Here is a 23,676-nt window from a genome sequence, read left to right on the forward strand (position 1 = left end):
TTTTTTTGTTTGTTTTGTTTTTTTTACCAAGATAAACAAATGATTATCCCATTTTTATTTATTTATTTATTTTATTTTTTAATAAAAATCCAATCAGAAATGCTGGAATAATCTTTATATTTGATCTAACGGAAGAATCGAACTAAATTATCTACTCTGGGTGGTGAAAAGAGAAAATTGTACCATGTATGGGCACACTTTCATTGTACTGTGTGCCTCACATTATAGTTGCAAGGCTAGCTGCACGTTGATCACAGTGCAACTTAGTGTGAAAGAGCCCTAACACTGAAATTTTTGCTTCTTTAACCCTCCTGGCGGTCTAATAAATTCCGCCAGGAGGCAGCGCAGCAGTTTTTTTTTTTTTTTTTTTTTTTTTTTATATCTAAAGCCCAGGGCTCGCTACATGATGGCCTTCGATAGCCTTCGGCGATCTCCATCAGGAAATCCCGTTCAAAGAACGGGTTTTCCTGGAGGGCTTCCCCCGTCGCTATGACGACGGGGCGGGATGACGTCAGTGACGTCATTGGGAGTCCCGATCCACCCCTCAGCGCTGCCTGGCACTGATTGGCCAGGCAGCGCACGGGGTCTGGGGGGGGGGGGGGGGGGGGGGGGAGCGACGGATAGCGGCGATCGAGCGCGGGGCGGCGGCGGCGATCGGTGTTCTGACGCAGCTAGCAAAGTGCTAGCTGCGTGCAGCAGAGAAAAAATTAAAGGGAAGGTTCAGGGAGGGTGGGTAAAAAATAAAAATCAAATTCCACTTACCCGGGGCTTCCTCCAGCCCGTGGCAGGCAGGAGGTGCCCTCGCCGTCGCTCCGCAGGCTCCCGGTGGTCTCCGGTGGCCGACCCGACCTGGCCAGGCCGGCTGCCAGGTCGGGCTCTTCTGCGCTCCAAGGCCCGGAACTTCTGCGTCCCACGCCGGCGCTCTGACGTCATCGGACGTCCTCCGGGCTCTACTGCGCAGGCGCAGAAGTACTGCGCATGCGCAGTAGAGCCCGGAGGACGTCCGATGACGTCAGCGCGCCGGCGTGGGACGCAGAAGTTCCGGGCCTTGGAGCGCAGAAGAGCCCGACCTGGCAGCCGGCCTGGCCAGGTCGGGTCGGCCACCGGAGACCACCGGGAGCCTGCGGAGCGGCGGCGAGGGCACCTCCTGCCTGCCACGGGCTGGAGGAAGCCCCGGGTAAGTGGAATTTGATTTTTATTTTTTACCCACCCTCCCTGAACCTTTCCTTTAAAGAAAACCTGAACTGAACATTAAAAGTCAAAATAAACATACACAAGTCATACATGCCTCCTGTATAGTGTACTCATCAATCTATTTTTCCTCTCCTGCATCCTGTTTGTCCACTGTGATCAATGGAATTCTCCGTCCTCCATTTTGAAAATGGCCATTACCCCATAACAGCTTCCTGGTCAGCACACTGTTAAACTGTAACATCGTCCACTTGAGCCATAGGGAAACATGGACACATCAGTTCTCCTCTCAGCTGTAACTGACAGCAACTGATGTATAACTGACAGCAACTGATATATTTCAGTTCTGACAAAATGTTGTCAGAACTGGTAGGGATCACTGTAAGAAGAAAATGGTGAGCTTCTGAGAGGAACTGATGGCAAGGTAACTCTGTAATGTTCATTTGAAGTTACCCCATGTGTTTATTTTAAATAATTTTACTCAGTACAGGTTCTCTTTAAGGAAATGGGCCCAGCAGGGCCTGAGAAAACCTCCTGCGCGGCTTACCCCGAACTACGGGGTTACCGCCAGGGAGGTTAATGGATTCAGGAAGAAATATGAGGTCTCTATTAAATTGTTTAAAGTGTACTTCAAATCACAGAATTGAGGTGCAGTAGCCTAAAAGAAATGGTGCATCAAGCACAGGCCATAATTGAAACAAACGACTGTATAACCGCCCTCTTTTGCTCCCTGATTCTGGGAAACCGTCCTTACCATTTTAAGTGAGAATGAACTTGCTTCAATCAGTTTTTTAATTTTCAATAAAATTGGATAGAGCCAACCTTACTGAGCTCCTCTGGTTGTTGGTTGGTTCCCTCTCTATCATTCATGAAGTACCGTATATACTTGTCTACAAGTCGAGAAATTTAGGTCTGATCTACTTTTGTAAAGTAGGGGGGTCGACTTATACTTGCATCAGACCTAAATTTCTGACTTGTAGCAGAGTATAAAGCATCCCCTCTGCTCTACATTTGCTGCATTCTTTTCCCCTTGTGCTGCTAGCCAGCCAGATTGTGTCCCCCTGCTTTCGTTAAGATGCTTGGTCTCCATAATCCACCTCCCCCTGCAAGCTGCATAATGGACTAACCTCCGCTCTGATAACACGTGACTCTCATACAGCCAGGGAGGCAGGAACAGCTTAAATTCCTCCATTGAAGCTGGAGCTCCATTGAATCTTCAATCACTGAAGTGTCAGCACTGCTGATAACTGTGACGCCTTTATTGTGCAGAGCTGGGGAGAGCAGCCTTATCTATCAGCATTGCTGCAATTAGCATTAGGTATCCCCCTCCTGCTTCCTGGTGACATGAGGAATTGGGGGAGGGATCAGAGTAGCGAGACATGCTGGATGGGAGCTGAAGCTAGTGTGTTTCAGTGATCTGTGGAGGATATCAGCATTGAGAGGAAGTTTAGATGCATCCAGACTGGGTAATTCTCTAGGTTTCTTTGAATCACAGGATTGGGTTCATCTTCCCTGTCAGCACTCAGCTCCTGTGTGCACTGTTGCTTATCATTGCTTTTCTAACTGAGGATACTTAAAGTGATTAACCCCTTGCAGGGCCGGCCCTGGCCTTTTTGCCGCCTGAGGCAAATTTTGTAAAAAAGTATTGCTGCCCCCCCGCCGCCGAGCTGGAGAGGTAGCGGGCAGGACGGGGGTATTGGGCCTAGCGGTGGGGAGGGAGGTTGTCCCCTCTCCCTCGCCTGGGTCCCCTGTCCTCCGCTCCCCTCCAGCCTTAAATAGATCAGAAGCGCTACTCGTAAGAGGCAGTGGGCGGGGAGGACTCACCTCTTCCTCGCTCGATCAAGCGTGCGCTCCACTTACGTCACTTCCTGCAACGCCGTCCACTTACAATACAGTGGGCGGCGTTGCAGGAAGTGACGTCAGTGGAGCGCACGCTGGATCGAGGAAGAGGCGAGTCCTCCCCGCCCACTGCCTCTTACGAGTAGCGCTTCTGATCTATTTAGGGCTGGAGGGGAGCGGAGGACGGGGGACCCAGGCGAGGGGTCCCCGCCGCTAGGCCCAATACCCCCGTCCTGCCCGCTACCCCTCCAGCTCAGCGGCCGGCTCCCCGCACCCACCGACGGGCGGATGCCGCCCCTAGAAATGTGCCGCCTGAGGCAAAAGTTTCACCCTGCCTCATGAGCGGGCCGGCCCTGACCCCTTGTGATCTGCAAGCATGTTTCCAACACTGTGCTGCTTTTAATGTTCTCTATTAACATATCAGCAGCACAGTGTGAGGCAGATGCATGGAGATCATGCAGGGTTGCTTCTGGTATCCGTATCATACATGCCCACTGTTATTATTATTTAGTATTTATATAGCAGTGACATCTTCTGCATTGCTGTACAGAGTATACTGTCTTGTCACTTACTGTCCCTCAGAGGGGCTCACAATCTAATCCCTACCTTAGCCATATGCCTATGTATCATGTAGTGTATGTATTATAATCTTGGGCCAAGTTAGTGGGGAAGCCAGTTAACTTATCTATGTTGTGGGATGTGAGAGGAAACCATAGTGCCCGGAGGAAGCCCACACAGACACAGGCAGAGTATACATTGTTACATTGCATACAGATGTTGACCTGTCTGGGATTTTAACCCGGGAACCCAGCACTGCAAGGCGAGAGTGAGAACTACCTCGCCACCATGCTGCCCTTAACCTTATTTATGATTTCTTCCAAAGACAGAAGGTTTGGACTTAACTACAACTTTGCTGGATAGACTTATATTCGAGACATTAAAAAATGCCAGCTTGAGAGGGTCAAATATTGGGGTCGACTTATACACTAGGTCGACTTGTATTAGAGTATATACGGTATTACTTTTGAAATGGTTACCATTCACCTGTCAAGTGGGAGGATATTGTTCCTGTGCATGCAGCCAAATGGCACAATCCACACGAGCAGTTAGCAGTGACATAGCAACTGGGATGCAGGTGTTGCGACTGCACCAGGGCCCCCGGACCAGAGAGGCCCTTTTTCAACCACTGTTGGCTTTTCATTGGTGCTATGCTGGTAATCACATCTATACGTGTTCTGGATAGTGGTAATCGTAAACGAACAGATCTCCTCCCCTTCTTACACCTCTCTGGCACTGTGGCTATCCTTGGCAGGTTTTGGTGTTTCATTACAATTGTTATGTATACAGTGCTTGAGGGGGGCCCAATGTAAATCTCGCATTGGAGCCCTTAGGGCCTGAGCACATTGCTGTGTTTATAAAAAGTATGCGTTTTTAAAAACTCCGCAGTGGGCTCCGGCCCTTAGTGCTTTAGCTACACCATTGGCAGTAAGGGTCAGCAATTGCTGGCATGTGGCTGCAATACTTTCAGGTTAGATGTTGATAAATATCCAACCTCTTTCATTCACGGCCATCATGCAGTAGCTGTCAGGCAGAGACTTCTGCCCTTAAATTAATGAGTAATCCAGTTCTCTGCAAATTTTTTTTTTTTTTTTTTTTGTGAATGTCGGTTTAAAAAAAAAAAAAAAAATGCCACTCACCATTGTGAGCGGCAGTCTATGCACTTTTTGAGATAAGGGTAATAGTTTGTTTTATTGTCTGTCATTGCAGTGGACAGAACATGGTGAGCATTTTGCAGCTGGTGCAGACTCTGATGCATGAAGAGGAAGAGGAGGAATCGCAATCCTACCGGTAGGTATTTTGCAATATATTGAAGGACCTAGTTACCAGTGGCATAATTACAAGTCATCATTCCAAAGTAGAGATAGTAAGTGCACGCCATATGCCTGTAGTTTTCCAATAAAGAGGCTCACACACCAAACATTAATACTAATAGACTGTGCACAATCCGGACCAGAATGGCAGAAACATACAAGTATCCAAAGAAGTAAAACATCCAGGAGCAGCACGTCAATTTAACAATAGAAAACTTCACAGCTTTATTTCTTCACAGCAAGGCAAGACAGCATAGAATAGAGTTTGGCAGCTTGTAGATAGAAAGAAGGTGCGGAGGAAGGTCGACTATTGTTTTCAAGACCAACATAATTAAAAGTCATGTGGCCCCACTGCAAGAGTCATCTGCCAGAGGTCCTATAACAAGTGTGACAATTCTAATCCGCACACCCATAACACGTGTGGCAACACCACTTAATTTGGAGGAAAAGTATTTTGGGCCCTTAACAACTTTGGGCCCTCCTGCGGTTGCAGTGGTTGCTCCCTCATATTTACGCCCCTGCTAGTCACTAATTAAATGTTTGTAAACCGGTATGTTAACTGTCCACTTCCATTAAAATACAGCTGCACATTAGTGGTACTTTGTAGCCAAGCTTATGGTTTCATTGCTCTATGCTTGGCAGCCTATTCTGTTCTGTGGAGAGGGAAGAGGCCATGAGTATGTGGTGCCCTGCAATGAGAACTAGAACAGCAGAAAAATAGGGAACTGTTGCTGCTAAACCAACATGATGGATTACTAATGATGTCGGCATCTCTACTCAAGATTTTTAAAATATTTTTTCCATATGTGATCTTTCTGGCCTTCCTTATAAACTGGATGTGGAAGTAGATCTGTTCAGCTGGACAGCCAGAAATGGGGAAATCAACCTTTTATTGTTGTGACAATCCAGCCCCGCGATCCCGTCGAGATCTGCTCCCGTTATAGTACGCAGGAAGTACGGGCGCAGACGGACAACGAGACCGGTTGCTGGATCGTCAGAGGGAAGAAAGAAAAGGGCGACAGAGCGTGCCAATCCCGTCTAATCTGCTCCCGTTAGCATACGCAGGAAGTACAGTGAACAGACTGACAATAAAGATTGGTCGCGCAGCTGCCGACAATATGTAATGGGACAATCACTCACCAATCCCGTATTACTAGGCCACTGTTGCCATACAGGTCTCATGCACTAGAGACTGCTGGAGGCAAATTCACTGTGTGCGTAGTAAACGGTTAAGATTGGTTGGAGGTGCCCATACATGTACAATTTTGATTGTATATACAATCGGTAAACTAAAAATATCGATTTCGCGCTGGAAATCTGGTAAATACACTGCCACCACTGTCCGGTTGTATGGAGCGGACAGTCTCCAACGCTATCATAATACGGTAGCCAGCCCAATCACGTTCAACACGCCCAAGTCACCGTTCGGGGAATAGTCACTTCCGACGGCTTAAAGACTGTGAGCAATGTGACGTTAAAGAAAGGTTACTGGGTCCCTATATGATGCAATCTCGAATTGTATTTACAATCGAGAAACGAAAGTTATCGATTTCGCACAGGAAATCTGGTACTAGCTAATCCTAGAAGGAAGAAACGGTTATTTACAACCTAGCTAGCAAATCAACAATTTATAAGCAAATCATAAAACAATGCGGTAGTATGACTGACTCTTCAGAGGGCAGATTCGTTATAGCAGCAATCAGATGACCAGAACAGGCACAAGACTGAACGATAAAATCGTTAGTTTATTTCTAAACTACATACACACAGCTTATTTTAGAACAGATTGATTGACAGAGAGAAGGGAAGGAAAGGAACAGAATGTCTTAATATACAGTTCAAATACCGTTATTGGTAGTCCATGCGGCAATCGCAAGTCTATGGCGAAAGTCCCAAAATGGCGGTTGCCATGCGGCCAACAGGCCTTTGTTAGGAAGTTCCAAGAGGGAGGGTTTGCCCGCGTCCTTGCGGGCTGCCAGGATGTTACTAGGCATCAGATTGAAGGTAAAGGACACAGAGCTTTCTGGGCTCTGTCTGGTTATAGCCCCCACTCCAGCAAGGAGGGGTTAGGGGGCGTGGATCACACACCTCTTTGGAATAGGAGATCTCTGCCCCTCTCAGAGAGACAAAATTTTACCTGAATCATGATAAGTGTGCTCATCTGCAAACCGTGCAAGTTGTGTTAAATCCAATAACATTTTTAGGTTTGTCAGAATTTATCAAGAACGTTGATACCAAACTTGGGGGGTTTAGAGTGAACGGTGACCCCAAAATGCATATCTCTGCTTTGGCAGGGCTTACCTTGAATTCAGAAACATCCAATCATGTGGTTGGTTCCGAATTTCAGAATAAGCGGGTTCTTAAGGCCGTTGCCTATTTGGAAAGCCATCTTTATGGCAAAAGATGGATTTCATATTTGTAAGATCACAGAAAGGTCAGCTGGGAGATGGAATCTCCTTGATCCTTCAGCTGAGGTAATCCTGGGAGAACCCCCTGCTGTGATCGGTTCCTAGCAGTCTAGAGGAGCTAACATTTATGAGCTTCTGTCAACTGATATCTACCCTTCACCTGATGGATGAGGTCATAAACACCTCAGGGGGTCCCCTGTGCTGGCAGAGAATCTTTTCAACAGGAGGCTAATTAGCTGACCATGAAAAGATTTCTCCAGCCCTTTGGCGAAGGGAAAAAAAAGTGTATTTAAACCAAAAACTGTCAGTTTGGTTGGTTTGCGAAGAACTAGCGTTGGTAACTCCATGACGCATTCGATATGTCATATCGACGGCGTCACAATTGTGAAGCGCAAATAGAATCTTTATCAAGTTTTAAAGGGACTCCGAGCACCTCTCATGGGCATGCCTTTAAGACTCCGACCAGTACTGCAAAGTACTTTAACCACTTAAGGACCGCCCCCAGCCGATGGGCGGCGGCAAAGTCCGGGCCCAAACGACCGCAATACGCCCATCGGCGGGGGCGGCTGCGGGAGTGGTTATGCGGCGATCGCGTCATTCGTGACGCGATCAGCCGCCGGGGACTGGCTCCGCCCACCGCTCGTAGTAACCCGCCGGCCGTTCGGAAGCGCCGGCGGGTTACTAGCACCCGGATCGCCGCACTTACATTGTATAATAGGCTTTGTAATGTATACAAAGCCTATTATACTGGCTGCCTCCTGCCCTGGTGGTCCCAGTGTCCGAGGGACCACCAGGGCAAGCTGCAGCCACCCTAGTCTGCACCCAAGCACACTGATTTCCCTCCCCCTGCCCCCTGATCGCCCACAGCACCCCTCAGACCCCCCCCCCTGCCCACCCCCCAGACCACTGTTTGCACCCAGTCACCCCCCTAATCACCCATCAATCACTCCCTGTCACTATCTGTCAACGCTATTTTTTTTTTATCCCCCCCCCCCCCCTGCCCACTGCCCCCTCCTGATCACCCCCCCACCCCTCAGATTCTCCCCAGACATCTATCCCCCCTGATCACCTGTCAATCACCCGTCAATCACCAGTCAATCACCCCCTGTCTCTGCTACCCATCAATCAGCCCCTAACCTGCCCCTTGCGGGCAATCTGATCACCCACCCTATCACCACCTGTCACTGTTACCCATCAGATTAGACCCTAATCTACCCCTTGCGGGCACCCAATCACACGCTCAGATTGCCCTCAGACCCCCCTTTATCAATTCGCCAGTGCAATATTTACATCTGTTATTCCCTGTAATAACCCACTGATCACCTGTCAATCACCCATCAATCACCCCCTGTCACTGCCACCCATCAATCAGCCCCTAACCTGCCCCTTGCGGGCAATCTGATCACCCACCCACACCAATAGATCGCCCGCAGATCCGACATCAGATCACCTCCCAAGTGCAGTGTTTACATCTCTTCTCTCCTTTAAACACCCACTAATTACCCATCAATCACCCCCTATCACCACCTGTCACGGTTACCCATCAGATTAGACCCTAATCTGCCCCTTGCGGGCACCCAATCACCCGCCCACACCTCAGAACGTCCTCAGACCCCAGCCCTGATCACCTCGCTAGTGCATTGCTTGCATCTATTTCCCCCCTCTAATCACACCTTGAGACACCCATCAATCACCTCCTGTCACCCCCTAGCACACCTACCCATCAGATCAGGCCCTAATTTTCCCCGTGTGGGCTCCTGATCACTCGGCCAAACCCTCAGGTCCCCCTCAGACCCCCTTCCGATCACCTCCTCAGTGCATTGATTGCATCTATTTTCCCCTCTAACCGCCCCCTGAGACACCCATCAATCACCTCCTGTCACCCCCTAGCACTCCTATCCATCAGATCAGGCCCAAAACATCCTGTCATCTAAGAGGCCACCCTGCTTATGACCGGTTCCACAAAATTTGCCCCCTCATAGACCACCTGTCATCAAAATTTGCAGATGCTTATACCCCTGATCAGTCATTTTGAGAAATTTGGTTTCCAGACTACTCACAGTTTTGGGCCCGTAAAATGCCAGGGCAGTATAGGAACCCCACAAGTGACCCCATTTTAGAAAGAAGACACCCCAAGGTATTCTGTTAGGTGTATGATGAGTTCATAGAAGATTTTATTTTTTGTCACAAGTTAGCGGAAATTGATATGTATTGTTTTTTTTTTTCACAAAGTGTCATTTTCTGCTAACTTGTGACAAAAAAAAAATCTTCTATGAACTCACCATACTCCTAACAGAATACCTTGGGGTGTCTTCTTTCTGAAATGGGGTCACTTGTGGGGTTCCTATACTGCCCTGGCATTTAAGGGGCCCTAAACCGTGAGCAGTAGTCTAGAATCCAAAGGCCTCAAAATGACCTGTGAATAGGACGTTAGGCCCCTTAGCGCACCTAGGTTGCAAAAAAGTGTCACACGTGGTATCGCCGTACTCAGAAGAAGTAGTATATTGTGTTTTGGGGTGTATTTTTACACATACCCATGCTGGGTGGGAGAAATCTCTCTGTAAAAGGACAATTGTGTGTAAAAAAAAATCAAACAATTGTCATTTACAGAGATATTTCTCCCACCCAGCATGGGTATGTGTAAAAATACACCCCAAAACACATTATACTACTTCTCCTGAGTACGGCGGTACCACATGTGTGGCACTTTTTTGCACCCTAAGTGCGCTAAGAGGCCCAAAGTCCAATGAGTACCTTTAGGATTTCACAGGTCATTTTGCGACATTTGGTTTCAAGACTACTCCTCACGGTTTAGGGCCCCTAAAATGCCAGGGCAGTATAGGAACCCCACAAATGACCCCATTTTAGAAAGAAGACACCCCAAGGTATTCCGTTAGGAGTATGGTGAGTTCATAGAAGATTTTATTTTTTGTCACAAGTTAGCGGAAAATGACACTTTGTGAAAAAAAACAATTAAAATCAATTTCCGCTAACTTGTGACAAAAAAATAAAATCTTCTATGAACTCACCATCCTCCTAACGGAATACCTTGGGGTGTCTTCTTTCTAAAATGGGGTAATTTGTGGGGTTCCTATACTGTCCTGGCATTTTAGGGGCCCTAAACCGTGAGGAGTAGTCTTAAAACGAAATTTCTCAAAATGACCTGTGAAATCCTAAAGGTACTCATTGAACTTTGGGCCCCTTAGCGCAGTTAGGGTGCAAAAAAGTGCCACACATGTGGTATCGCCGTACTCAGGAGAAGTAGTATAATGTGTTTTGGGGTGTATTTTTCCACATACCCATGCTGAGTGGCAGAAATATCTCTATAAATAGACAATTGTGTGTAAAAAAAATAAAACAATTGTCATTTATGGAGATATTTCTCCCACCCAGCATGGGTATGTGTAAAAATACACCCCAAAACACATTATACTACTTCTCCTGAGTACGGCAATACCACATGTGTGGCACTTTTTTGCAGCCTAACTGCGCTAAGGGGCCTAAAGTCCAATGAGCATCTTTAGGCTTTACAGGGGTGCTTACAATTAGGCACCCCCCAAAATGCCAGGACAGTGAACACACCCCACAAATGACCCCATTTTGGAAAGTAGACACTTCAAGGTATTCAGAGAGGAGCATAGTGAGTCCGTGGCAGATTTCATTTTTTTTTTGTTGCAAGTTAGAAGAAATGGAAACTTTTTTTTTTTTCTTTTTTTTGTCAGAAAGTGTCATTTTCCGCTAACTTGTGACAAAAAATAAAATCTTCTATGAACTCACCATGCCTCTCACTGAATACTTTGGGATGTCTTCTTTCCAAAATGGGGTCATTTGGGGGGTATTTGTACTATCCTGGAATTTTAGCCCCTCATGAAACCTGACAGGTGCGCAGAAAAGTCAGAGATGCTTCAAAATGGGAAAATTCACTTTTGGCACCATAGTTTGTAAACGCTATAACTTTTACCCAATCCAATAAATATACACTGAATGGGTTTTTTTTTTTTATCAAAAACATGTTTGTCCACATTTTTCGCGCTGCATGTATACAGAAATTTTACTTTATTTGAAAAATGTCAGCACAGAAAGTTAAAAAAATCATTTTTTTGCCAAAATTCATGTCTTTTTTGATGAATATAATAAAAAGTAAAAATCGCAGGAGCAATCAAATAGCATCAAAAGAAAGCTTTATTAGTGACAAGAAAAGGAGGTAAAATTCATTTAGGTGGTAGGTTGTATGACCGAGCAATAAACCGTGAAAGCTGCAGTGGTCTGAATGGGAAAAAAAGTGCCTGGTCCTTAAGGGGTAGAAAGACTGTGGTCCTGAAGTGGTTAAGATGCATATGGTTCTGTAGCTTGTGCTCTCCTCTTTCATTTGATGCCTGAATTGCCATTCTACACCAAATATTTTTCGTTTTGATTTCAGTTTTAAAATTGCGGCTGCCCTCTTGGCTATGTTATAACTTCCGGGTCACCCCTGCCTTCTCTGTTAGAGAAGTGCATCACTGAATAAAGCAGGAAGAGAAAGTAACAAACGTGGCCATTGCAAGAGGCTCCTCCAGAGGGGTCATATAGCATGACTTTGTTGGAAGTCATCTGTCTTAAAAGCATGCTCATGAGACGTGCTCGGAGTCCCTTTAAATGCTGTCCCATATTCCTGTCCACCGAGGCTCATGGGTGGCCAGGACATGAATGTTACATCTCTGCAGGAAAGACACAGACTGCACTAACAACTTTATAGACATTTGAAACTGGGCAGAAACTTAAGAAGTCTGTTACCAGAATACAAATCATCTGTGTGACTAGACTGACATTGAAGCAGCCCTTCAGACTCCAGCACTAAGTACTAGTTCAGTGCAGTAGTTCAGTCAGAATAATTAATGTAAATATTCAGTGATGTAAATATTCAGTGAAGTAAACCAGCTAAAGATTTGTTGAAGGGAATCTGAAGTGAAAATAAACTTATGAGATAATGAATGTGTAGTAATGCTAAGAAATAGAACATAAGTAGCAAAGAAAAAAGTCTCATATTGTTTCCAGTACAAGAAGTTAAAAAACGTCACTTATCTATGCAAAAGAGCTTCTCTGAGCTCTCCGACAAATTTAGTCAGAGAGCAATGCTATTTTCTGAAGCACTTATACATCAAAGAAACAGTAAAAGACAACTTTAGAAAAGATTTTACTGTAGGGGAGGTCAAAGGGTCATTAGCTCTGCTCTTTCATATTTCAAAATGCAGTATAGTCTGTAAACTGCAAATATTAGAGAACTAGTGACCTTAGCCCGTTTAAAATCGGGCTAGGTCTGTCTGCCTGCACCCGCCACACACCCGACCGCCTGGCTCCGTCCCTGTCATCCTGCCTGCGTGAGGCTGGGTCCGTGCTGTGCACATGCGCAGTAGCAAAAAGCACAGACCCAGCTACACAGAGACAACTGTCCCTGCTGTACGCAGGGACAGTTGCCTATTATTATATAGGATGATGCTATGTTAAAGAAAAACTGCTTTATAACTGAAAATAAAAATGACTTTTCTTTGCTACTAATGTTTTATTAATTATCGGTACTATACATACAATTCATTATATCATACTTTTTTTTTTTTTTTTTTTCGCTTCAGTGTCACTTTAAACAGACCACTTCACTGGACATATTTTTATTTGAGCAATTCATAGAACAAATTTCAGCTGTTAAATGGAGCAAAGTAGGTCAGTTGCCTAGGGCTACCAATTATCCTTTCAATCTTCTTTTTACCATTCTTGATGAATATGCCCCTCCCTGCTCCAGCATAACAGATGTGCTTGTTACAGTGTAGCATTCTGCGTGTCCTACCATTGGTGTGGTTTCCTCAAGCAGGCAGTGGAATCGCAGTCAAAAGTGGTTCTGTTTGTTTGTTTTCGATAGAGTAGTATCAAATTAAAACCACTTAAAGAGGACCTCCATGCATAAACTAAAAATCTGTCAGCGCTGCTGTAATGCAGTATATTTACCTCCGGAGTCTTGTCCCACGAAGCCTCCCCGAAGACCTTGCATCACTACACTATCGCTGCTTGGCTTCGCCTCCCCCTCTCCTCCGTGAAAAAACACCAAGCTATTTACTGCAGTAAATAGCTTGTCGGTTTTCTCTTGGAGAGAGGGTAGGCGGGGCCAAGGGGTGGAAGTGTAGAGATGTGAGGTCTTCGGGGCGGCTTCGTGGGACAAGACTCCGGAGGTAAATATAACTTTGCATTACAGCAGCGTGATGGATTTTTAGTTTATGCATGGAGGTCCTCTAAGTTTTTTTTTTTTTTTTCTACTGCAATACATTTCCCTTTTTTCTATTGGTCTTTGAGTTTATTTTACAGAATTATTTAAATATCTTGTGTTATATTTAATTACTTTTTACGACAAACACAGGATTTCCTATTAATGAACAAGCGTAAAGGTGCGTACCCACCTTTGATGTTGCCCATCGGAGATCAGGACTTGATCCCTCAGGCTACATCGCTGTGCCAGGCTGAACAGACGCAAAGTCTGCTGTATAGCTGATGATGCGTTCTGTTGCTAGGTGGGGAGGTAGAGGGAAGATGGAGAGACGCATATGTGATGTCACGCGGCGGGCAGGGAAATGGTGTGCACAGTGGAGTTGGCCGTCGCCAGGGCACTGCTGATGGCCACCGTCAGGTTTTACAAGTATGTGAGTGCTGTAGTGAGTGCCATCTGGAGTCGGGAAGGAATTTTTCCCTTTTGGGGCTAATTGGACCATGCCTTGTGGGTTTTTTTTCGCCTTCCTCTGGATCAACAGGGATATGTGAGGGAGCAGGTTTGAGTTGTACTTTGTACTGGTTGAACTCGATGGACGTATGTCTTTTTTCAATCAAAATAACTATGTAACTATGTAAGGTACTCTCCCTACTAGTGCAAAACAGACGTCTGCATTGGAAAACTGACAGTCAACAGACCCTATAGTTGTTATCAATTGCAGTAAGCAGAATGCAAAATTGGAACCTGCACCATAATTCCCGGACAGTGGAAGTGTTTCCACGACTTATATTTTCTGCGCACCAACCACTTAAAAGACCAACTCATTTACACAATGTATGCGCACAAGCAAAACAATAGACTGCATGACATGGCTGCATTGAAAATAAGGACAAAAAGTAGGGATACAATTTTTTTTGCACCCTGCAGGAAGAAAACACAGAGACAACAGGAGCCCAAATGGTGCAGTATGTCACAGTACCAGAAGCATGTAAAATATGCGAATGTATTATACTCACAAAGGTGGGTTGCAGAAGGGCAACCGACCACTAGAAGCAGGTGGAGATGTATAACCCCAACTCCACTCTGGTGACCAGACAGAGCTGGTGATGGTCGCACTCTTGATTAAAAGCAAACCTCAAATGACCTAAACTGGTCAAAGAGGGTTGATCCCCCTCCAAAAGGAGGGTGAAGGCACAAGGTAAAGGGGGAAGAGGCGCCCAGAGCAGATAAAATACGTTAAAAACAAATAACATGAAAAAAGTGAGGTGGCCTACCTCAATGAAGACAAATTCACGTATTAATAGAATTTTATTGCACTGGCAACGCGTTTCGTGGGTGCACAGCCACTTCCTCAGGCCAAATAGCAGTGCCTAATAGTGCTTGTAGCCACAAATAAGGCGCCTTCTTAATTAATTAATTCTATTAATACGTGAATTTGTCTTCATTGAGGTAAGCCACCTCACTTTTTTCATTTTATTTGTTTTTAACGTATTTTATCTGCTCTGGGCGCCTCTTCCCCCTTTACCTTGCGCATTGAAAATAAGTACTTTATCCAAATGACATTGTACACACGTGACCAACTGCATGAAATCAGCCCAACAGTCGTGTGAGTTGATCTGCCAGATGGATCGAGCATAATGCTTGTTATCAGTCGCTCGTCGAATCATTTGCCACGCGTACACATGCCTGATTGTCGACTAAAATCAGATGACAATCAGGCTGAGCGTTTGTACTGGCCTTTAGAGAATACATTTCCTGCATATGTCAGGTATGCCTGTCAACTTTGTTGCATAAATGCAGTGTAGGTACTTCTGCCATATCGTCAGTAATATACGGCACTACTTTCTTGCTTTCCTTCCTCTGTATTCAGACTGGAGGAAAGTGCTTTATAATCCTGGCCATTATTATTAAAAAAAAAATTCCCTCCCTCAGATGTACAGAGCTTAAGTTCAGCTCTAGTCCTTATGGGCATCTAATAGGTCAAGTCTTAATGACATTTCATGGAGCTCACTGGCGTCAGTCGTTGCGAGTGAGTCACTATTTTCTTTTCTGAGCTAGTGTATTGTTAAAGTATCTCACAGGGATAAAATGATTATATTACACACTGAAGAGGATGGGACCTTTGTGCAGTTTAGCTTAGGTGGGGTTAAATGATGTCTTGTACTGCCATTTAGAAATCTGATATATTGTGTCTCAAAATCCATTGAAAGCTGAAAAAAAAACAAGTTTCATGTTTGTGCTTCTGTCTCTGTTATTTGTTTAGTAGGATTCAGAATGTGGGAGAGCAGGGTCACATGGCACTGCTGGGACACAGCCTAGCAGCGTACATCTCCGTACTGGACAGAGACCGGCTCAGGAAACTCACCACCAGAATCTTATCAGACACCACTCTGTGGCTGTGTAGACTCTTCAGGTAAGGAGTTGGTGCTTTATACATACAATCAATACATAAAAGAATAAACTAGGCTAACAACTATGTCCGTCATCTCAATGGATTTGTCATAAGCAGACATTTTCAAAATGCTGGAAACGTTCTCAGAGATTGATTCAGGCCAAGTGATTAATTGGCCTCCCTGGCAGTATGATTCTTTCCTGATTTTAGGGTCTAAAAGTGGTACAATTGTTAGTTCGCTTTTAGACACTAGTAAGAGCCTACAGCAGCCCCTGCTCTTACTCCCCTCCCTGGCATCCAGCACTGCAATTCTCCCTCCATCCTCCAGGTGGCGCTGTAACCCTATAGTGAGATTGTCGGCTGTCGTCATGACCACCAGAGAAGGATCTAGAGCCTCTGAGGACTGGAAGGAGTATGGCTGCTGGGGTCTGCATTCTAGGGGAGGCGAGTTACAAAGCCCAGCGGCTACCACAAGTCAGGCTCAGGGTTACCACTCTGAGCTGCAAATTTCCGGCCTGAGCATGACTTGGGCTTACCGCTAAGGAGGTTAAGAGAGCCCCTGAGGATACTGGGCTTATAGTATGCTGTCTATAGAGGATACAAGCCTCATTACTGTTTCACTAATGTTGCTACATTGGTCCTATCCAAACATCTGTCTGTGCATGGCTACACGGCCGTAGCAGTGAAGTGCATATAACTAGTTGTCATTTCACCAGTAGAGGATCGGAAAATGAATCTGTACTCAAAAGTATCCTGACCCCTAACCTTAAAGTGAGCCTTAAGTCAGAAAAAAAATGAGTTTTACTCACCTGGGGCTTCTACCAGCCCTCTGCAGCAGTCCTGTGCCCTCGCAGCCACTCACTAATCCTCTGGTCCCTCGCTGCCAGCTAGTTTCGTTTTTGCCGACAGGCCTGTCAGGACTGGCCACGTGTAGGTTTTTCCGCATTCCCGACTGTAATTAGTGCTATTGCGGGCCACAACACGTACAAAAATACGCATTGCCGCATTACGGCCGCATAGATATGTGGCAACGCGTATTTTTGTACGCGTTGCGGCCCGCAATAGCGCTAATTACAGTCGGGAATGCGGAAAAAGCTACGCGTGGCCAGTCCTGACAGGCCTGTCGGCAAAAACGAAACTAGCTGGCAGCGGGGGACCAGAGGATTAGTGAGTGGCTCCGAGGGCACAGGACTGCTGCAGGGGGCTGGTAGAAGCCCCAGGTGAGTAAAACTCATTTTTTTTTCTGGCTTAAGTGTTTCTCTTACTCTTTAAGACCCCCTTTCCTGGCCCCTAATCCTAAACCCCCCCCCCCCCCCCTTTCTGATGCCTAGCCTTAAAACCCCCTTTCTCCGCTGCAAATAACTTAAATTAAAAAATGATACATTTATACAACAATGCATTTAAAAATGATATTTTACAAAATGCTCAAATCGAATTTAAACCTAACTGATAATTCTTAAAATGAGAAATGTCTGTTGGGCACCAAAAGCACAGACTTTCTTTTGTCTAATAGCCCATATTTTGCAATTGCATCTATGGGGGCACCCCAGTCGTCCATTTGCCGTGGGTGCCCAAATTTCCTGCTTTCTGCTGGGGATTCCCCTACTATTCAGTGCAAGTGAGCTTTCTTCCCCTGCTCCTAGGATTGTAGTACCACCGCTTTTGTTTTTGACAGTGCCAGCCCCACTTGTTCTTACTTTACAGAGAAAACAAGGCCTTTCATATCCTACCTACAGAAAAGCCCAGCAGTGGGGAGAGGCACACTTTAAAGCGGTATCGTCACCATAAAAATCAAATTTCAACAGCAACTGGTCTGAGTGTATTAAGTGACAAAGATGCTAATCCTGCATTCAAAACTTTCAAAACTTTTTCTGCTGTTATGATTTGGAGTTATCACACACTTAGGGCCCTTTTCCACTAGCAATCGCTAGCGTTCACGCTGAACGCTAGCGATTGCTGAATCGCAATTAGCGGCGATTCCCCGACGTTCGCGCCCGCGATTTTGCTATGCTATGCACTGCATAGCAAAATCGCGGCAAATATCGCTCCGCCGCGCGTTCGCGTTCCCGACAAAAACGAATCGCGGTAGTGGAAATGACCTACCGCGATTCCTATGTTAAAAAGCAAACCGTAGCGATTGTAAAATCGCTAGCGGTTTGCGTTTTTGTGATTCAGCCAGCGCAAACGCGCTGGTGGAAAAGGGCCCTTAAGGAACACTGGCCCTTTAGTAGTCGTGCCAAAGAATTGCATGCTGGGGGTTCTTTTTATCTATAATCTATTCCTCCTCTTCCCTTTATTTCCCTGCCAGTTTCTTATCTGAAACCTAATCCCCTACTCACTTGTGTTTACAAGCAAGGCTGAGGTGACTCAGCGATTGGAGGAGACAAGAAAAAAGTAAAGGGCAGAAATGATATCGCGAGTTAAGGTGGCCATACACTGGTCGATTTGCCATCAGATTCGACCAACAGATAGATCCCTCTCTGATCGAATCTGATCAGAGAGGGATCGTATGGCTACCTTTACAGCAAACAGACTGTGAACCGATTTCAGCCTGAAACTGTTCACAATCTGTTGTGGTGGTGCTGCTGCTGCTGCCCCCGCCCGCCCGCATACATTACCTGCTCCGCCGGCGCGACTCCAGTCTCCCGGTCACCGCTGCTCTGTCTGCGCTCTGGTCTCCAGGTCCGGCATGCCTCACTTCTTCTAGCCCGGCAGGAAGTTTAAACAGTAGAGGGCGCTCTACTGTTTAAACTTCCTGCCGGGCTAGAAGAAGTGAGGCATGCCGGACCTGGAGACCAGAGCGCAGACAGAGCAGCGGTGCCCGGGAGACTGGAGTCGCGCCGGCGGAGCAGGTAATGTATGCGGGCTCTATTGCGTTGGTCGTCGGGCACTCGAACGCCGCTAGCGATGCGCTCTTTACTCGCGGGCGATCGACGGTTATTTTCCGCACGGCGCGATCGACGGGATCGGACGAAATGGATCGAAATTCGGCGTGTAGCGTGAACGATTGGCAGCAGATTCAATCCCAGTGATCGAATCTGCTGTCGAAACGGGCGCAAATCGGGCCAGTGTATGGCCAGCTTTAGCCTTAACTGTGGGCAAAAGACATGGCCCCCACCAGGAACAGAATTCTCGTAATTTACCATATAACATTCACTGAAATCAAAATGTGGACAGTATAATACATGTTATGTAAGTAGATCAAGTATTTATCTACTTATATATGTGTTTTTTTCCCTGGCATAGCATGGCTGATCCTACTGCTTTAAGGCTCCTTTCACACTATGTAAATTGCATTGTGATGCTCTGCAATGGCCGCACAATGTAGCCAAAAAGTGCAGAATCGTTGTCTGACTATACAGTGAGGCATACTGTACAATAAAAGTATTCCTCACTGCCACTGTGAGTGCGCATATTGCCCTGTAAATGCACGGCATGCTGTGCGTTCTCTCATAGGAATGCACTGCACTTAGTATGATGACTCCATAGGAATATCATTGCATCCTGTTGAGTGTGAGGCTATTGTCTATTGCTATGCAATGGAAATGGTGTGAAAGGATATAGTCTCCCTAGCCTGGGATGCCATGTCTCTGCTTCTACCCTACTCAGTCGATCGCTTTCATCTATGGAGCCATAAGTGCATGCGGCCATTTGGCCACTAGAGATGGCCCGAACGGTTCGCCGGAGAACTTGTTCGCGCGAAATTAGCTGGTTCGAGTTCGGAGTGAGCCGCGAACACTTAGTGAGTTCGACCTGCCTCCTATACTATCATTGGGCTAAACCTTGACCCTGTACATCAGTCAGCAGACGCATGGCAGCCAATCAGGCTGAACCCCCTCCTGGACACCCCCCCCCCCCCCCCCCCTTATAAAAGGCAGCAGCGTCGGCAATGTTCTCACTCTGTGTGCTGCTGTATTAGTGAGAGAAGGGAGAGACATTGGAGAGATAGGGCAAGCAATAGTTAGGTCTGTTAGCTTGCTCCTTGCTGATATTTGTTGATGAAAAGCACCCCAAAACTGCTCTTTTGAGAGCTAATGTTCTGATGGTTTTTTTTTGTTTTTTTTTTTTGTGTGTGTGTGCCACTGACACTGCATATACAGCCCTGTCTGTCGCAGCTGGCCCTTGCTAATTGCTGTACTGTGCCAGGCCCAGCACATTCAGTGCATACCTTTCACTGTCTCTGTGTGACTGCACTTTGTATTATACCACCAGCAGTCAGGTCAAAAAAGTGTTCAGTACCTCACCTTTATCAAAATGATTGAGGCATGGATTCCGGATGGCTACTGCCTGCCTGAAGACTACTGTAAGTCAGTCCCCACACACAGCATCTCTGCCTGCACGCCGTGTGACTGCCTGCCCCAAGACTAACTGCAGTGAGTCCCTGTGGAATAGGCCTAGTCAGGTCTATGTCGCCAGTGCACAATCTCTCTGTGGTTCACCACTCCACACATGGTTCAATGTAGTAAATACGAAGGAGGCACTCAATCGGCTTCAAACTTGCGTTTTATCAAATGCCAGTAATACACGACATGTTTCGGGGCATATCCCCTTCATCAGGTGTACATACATTGAAAGGCACATAGTGAATAAATACATACTCCTAGGGTGTGGTGGTTAGGAGTATGTATTTATTCACTGTGTGACATTCAATATATGTACACCTGATGACGGGGCTATGCCCCAAAACATGTTGTGTATTACTGGCATTTGATAAAACGCAAGTTTGAAGCCAATTGAGTGCCTCCTTCGTATTTACTACATTGCCCCAAGACTAAGTCAGTCCCCACACAGCATTTCTGCCGGCCACTGCTGCCTGCCCCAAGACTAAGTCAGTCCCCACACAGCATCTCTGCTTGCAGGCCACTTGACTGCCTTCTCCGCCACCACCAACAGGGTCCAGGACGCCAGGTGGATTCCTGAATGTTTATGGCCTATGCTACCAAACATAATTTTTCTGGTGCGTGTACATGCCTAATTTTTCTGGCTGCACTGCAGCTGCAACAAAAACAAAAGGCATGTACATGTGTCAATTCCCCTTCGTGATCCTTACCTTGCCACGGTGAAGGGGCTTGCGTATCACAATGAAGCAATGACCGGCTATATGAGTGTGTTGGGGGGCACACCTGACCAGTGACCCAAGATCAGGTCGTTGCTTCATTGTGGACAGTTCTGTCGTTGAGCTACCTCAGCCCGACCATATGGGCCATCGCCTGCACTCTCACCATCGTGCGCACCAGTCCAGCACGGCCATCACTGCACAAACAGCTGTTTGCTGTGCGTTACACAGTGAGTTTGCTCTGTCAGTGTGAAGCAGTACACTACTTAATCTAACTGCTGATCCATGTATACACACACAAGATGTTTTCAAGCACTTTAGACCTCCAATTTAGCAATTCAATGTGATTTCTGCCTTTTTGGGATTATAACCCTGCTGTGCGTCAAATCCGTAATTTTCCCTGGGACTTTTGGCATGTATCACACACCGCCATGCCCCCCTCCAGGTGTTAGACCCCTTGAAACCTCTTTTCCATCACTTTTGTGGCCAGAAACAGTGTTTTGAAGGTTCGAGCCATCTCTACTGGCTGCCACTGCCACACTCTTAGTTGAGGACTATCTAATTCTACACTGGATGGGGGAGATGGTTGTCTTATCCCTGTATTACACTGCATGATTTCCCCTTGTCTGCCCTGCAGTTGTCCATGGTTGTTTGAGAGCTTTAGACATTTCTACGCTGTGCTGCTTTGCTGGATTGTATGCATGCTTATGTGAACCTGCCGGCTTGCTGACTGTGGACATACAGCACTATTACCTTGCTGGACTGGCCATCTTTACATTTGTGCTTCTGCTGACATGTTGCTGTGATTGCACAGTGTTCCTGATACGGATATAACCTTTGGCATACAAGGTTTCTATTAGTCACTGCATTTATACTACTGCCGGTTGTTTGTACTGGAAGTACCAGCTTGGCATCACCATTGCAGGTTACTAAGAACTGTTGGTGACTTGCATGGAACGGGTTGATACTTTAATACTCAAGATATATTAAGGACATATTAATCATATTAGCATAGTATGGATACAGAGGCGCCAAAAGGATAAAACTATCTACAAAGTTTAAAACATGAGGCGGCAGTGGTGGACTTACCACCTCCAAGCAGACACAAAAATTGCCAATGTGGTTGTCAAATACAACAAGTTTATTTACATTGTCCAGGGAACAATGCAACTCGTTTCGCAGGTTTGATCCTGCTTCATCAGGCAAGAACAATGGAGCAATAGCATATGTGGTCAGTAGAAGAGCCAGGCACCTCTGTCAATTAATCACTCTCTTGGCAATCATTGCCACAAGTAAAGGCTGGTGTACACCAAGAGCAGTTCTGAGCGTTTTTAAGAACTCTTGCAGTTTGAAAACTGCTTGGCTAATGTATTTCAATGGGATGGTGCACACCAGAGCGATTTGTTTTTTCCCCAAACGCAAACAATAGTCCTGCAGCATTTTTGCAGATTTCTGAGGCGATTCTGCCTCAATGTTGGGTATAGGAAAGTGAAAAATTGCTCTGAAAAGCGCTAGATCAGAGCGATTTTCCAAGCGTTTTTGTTATAAAAGCTGTTCAGTTACAGCTTTACTGTAACAAAATATAAAATATGCTACACCAAAACGCTGCAAAAAATACTAGGCATGTGTAGAAAATCACTCTGTACATGCCTAGAATAGTTTTGAAAAAACGCTTAAAAAGATGGCGTTTGCGGATCCCCCCCCCCACAGTGTACAGTTACCACGATCATGACCGGATTGAGTGTCTGAAGTGGTGTTTCTTCCATCAGTGTATCTTCTTAATAGACTGTCGGACGTATCAGTACATCTCCTCTCCAGTTCTATCTTGTGTGTAGAGGTATGATTTTCTGCAGCGGAAAGTACAGAACGGTCGCATTATACATTCGGTAAATTCAGAAGGCCAGCTATAATGTTCAAACACCGCTTCCCTGCAGGCTTGAGAATTCTAAATGCCCATTGCCTTCCTCAGTCCCCAAACCCTTGGCGCATCAGTCAGCCACTGGGCACAAAACAATGAATAGAGTGACAAAAAATGTGCATAAAGTGGGCCTGTCTTGCTCCAAGGCACTGCACCAGAAGTTGTGCTCTTGCCTCCCCAGATGCTGGTTGTTTGGCATTTTGATGTGCTGGATGTGTGTGGCCTTATTTGTATTGAGTGGGGCTGGGTGACACTGCACAGTATAGTACTGAATCTAGCAGGTGTGCCATTATTATTATTATTATTATTATTATTATTATTATTAATAATAATAATAATAATAATAATAATAATAATAATATTATATTTAGTATTTTTTTTTTTTTTTACAGATATGAAAATGGTTCTGCCTACTATCACGAAGATGATCGTGAAGGTCTTCTTAAAGTGTGTAGACTTATTATCCACTCGCGTTATGAAGATTATACAACAGAGGGATTTAATGTTCTTTGTAATAGACAGCCAGTGATTTATATGAGTGCTGCTTCTAGACCTGGGCTGGGTCAATACCTCTGCAATCAGGTATGCCATGACAACAGACTGCTGGTTACTACATTTGCTTTTCACATTTGTTTTGACTTTTTTAACCTCCTTCGGGTTTAGTTTCCCTTAGAAAAACATGCACAAAAAAAAGTCTATTTCATTCAACAGAATTATGTAAATTTAAAAAGTCAAGAATTTGCTGCATGATATTGTTTCAGCCAGTAGA

The 23,676-nt window shown here is 45.7% G+C and overlaps 1 protein-coding gene across 2 annotated transcripts in view; it reads left to right on the forward strand.

Annotated features, from left to right (window-relative positions):
• PDXDC1 (pyridoxal dependent decarboxylase domain containing 1) overlaps positions 1-23,676 on the forward strand; it is a 169,315-nt gene that overhangs the window by 68,835 nt on the left and 76,804 nt on the right. Inside the window, exons 4-6 of one of the 2 annotated variants that reach the window (XM_068244776.1) lie at positions 4,798-4,878; positions 15,805-15,954; positions 23,300-23,489. In XM_068244776.1, the coding sequence (XP_068100877.1) occupies positions 4,798-4,878; positions 15,805-15,954; positions 23,300-23,489 (421 nt within the window). The remainder of the gene's footprint in view (positions 1-4,797; positions 4,879-15,804; positions 15,955-23,299; positions 23,490-23,676) is intronic. The other variant, XM_068244777.1, reaches the window with a different exon arrangement.

Source organism: Hyperolius riggenbachi, chromosome 7 (assembly GCF_040937935.1).
Source record: "Hyperolius riggenbachi isolate aHypRig1 chromosome 7, aHypRig1.pri, whole genome shotgun sequence".
Classification (NCBI taxonomy): Eukaryota; Metazoa; Chordata; class Amphibia; order Anura; family Hyperoliidae; genus Hyperolius; species Hyperolius riggenbachi.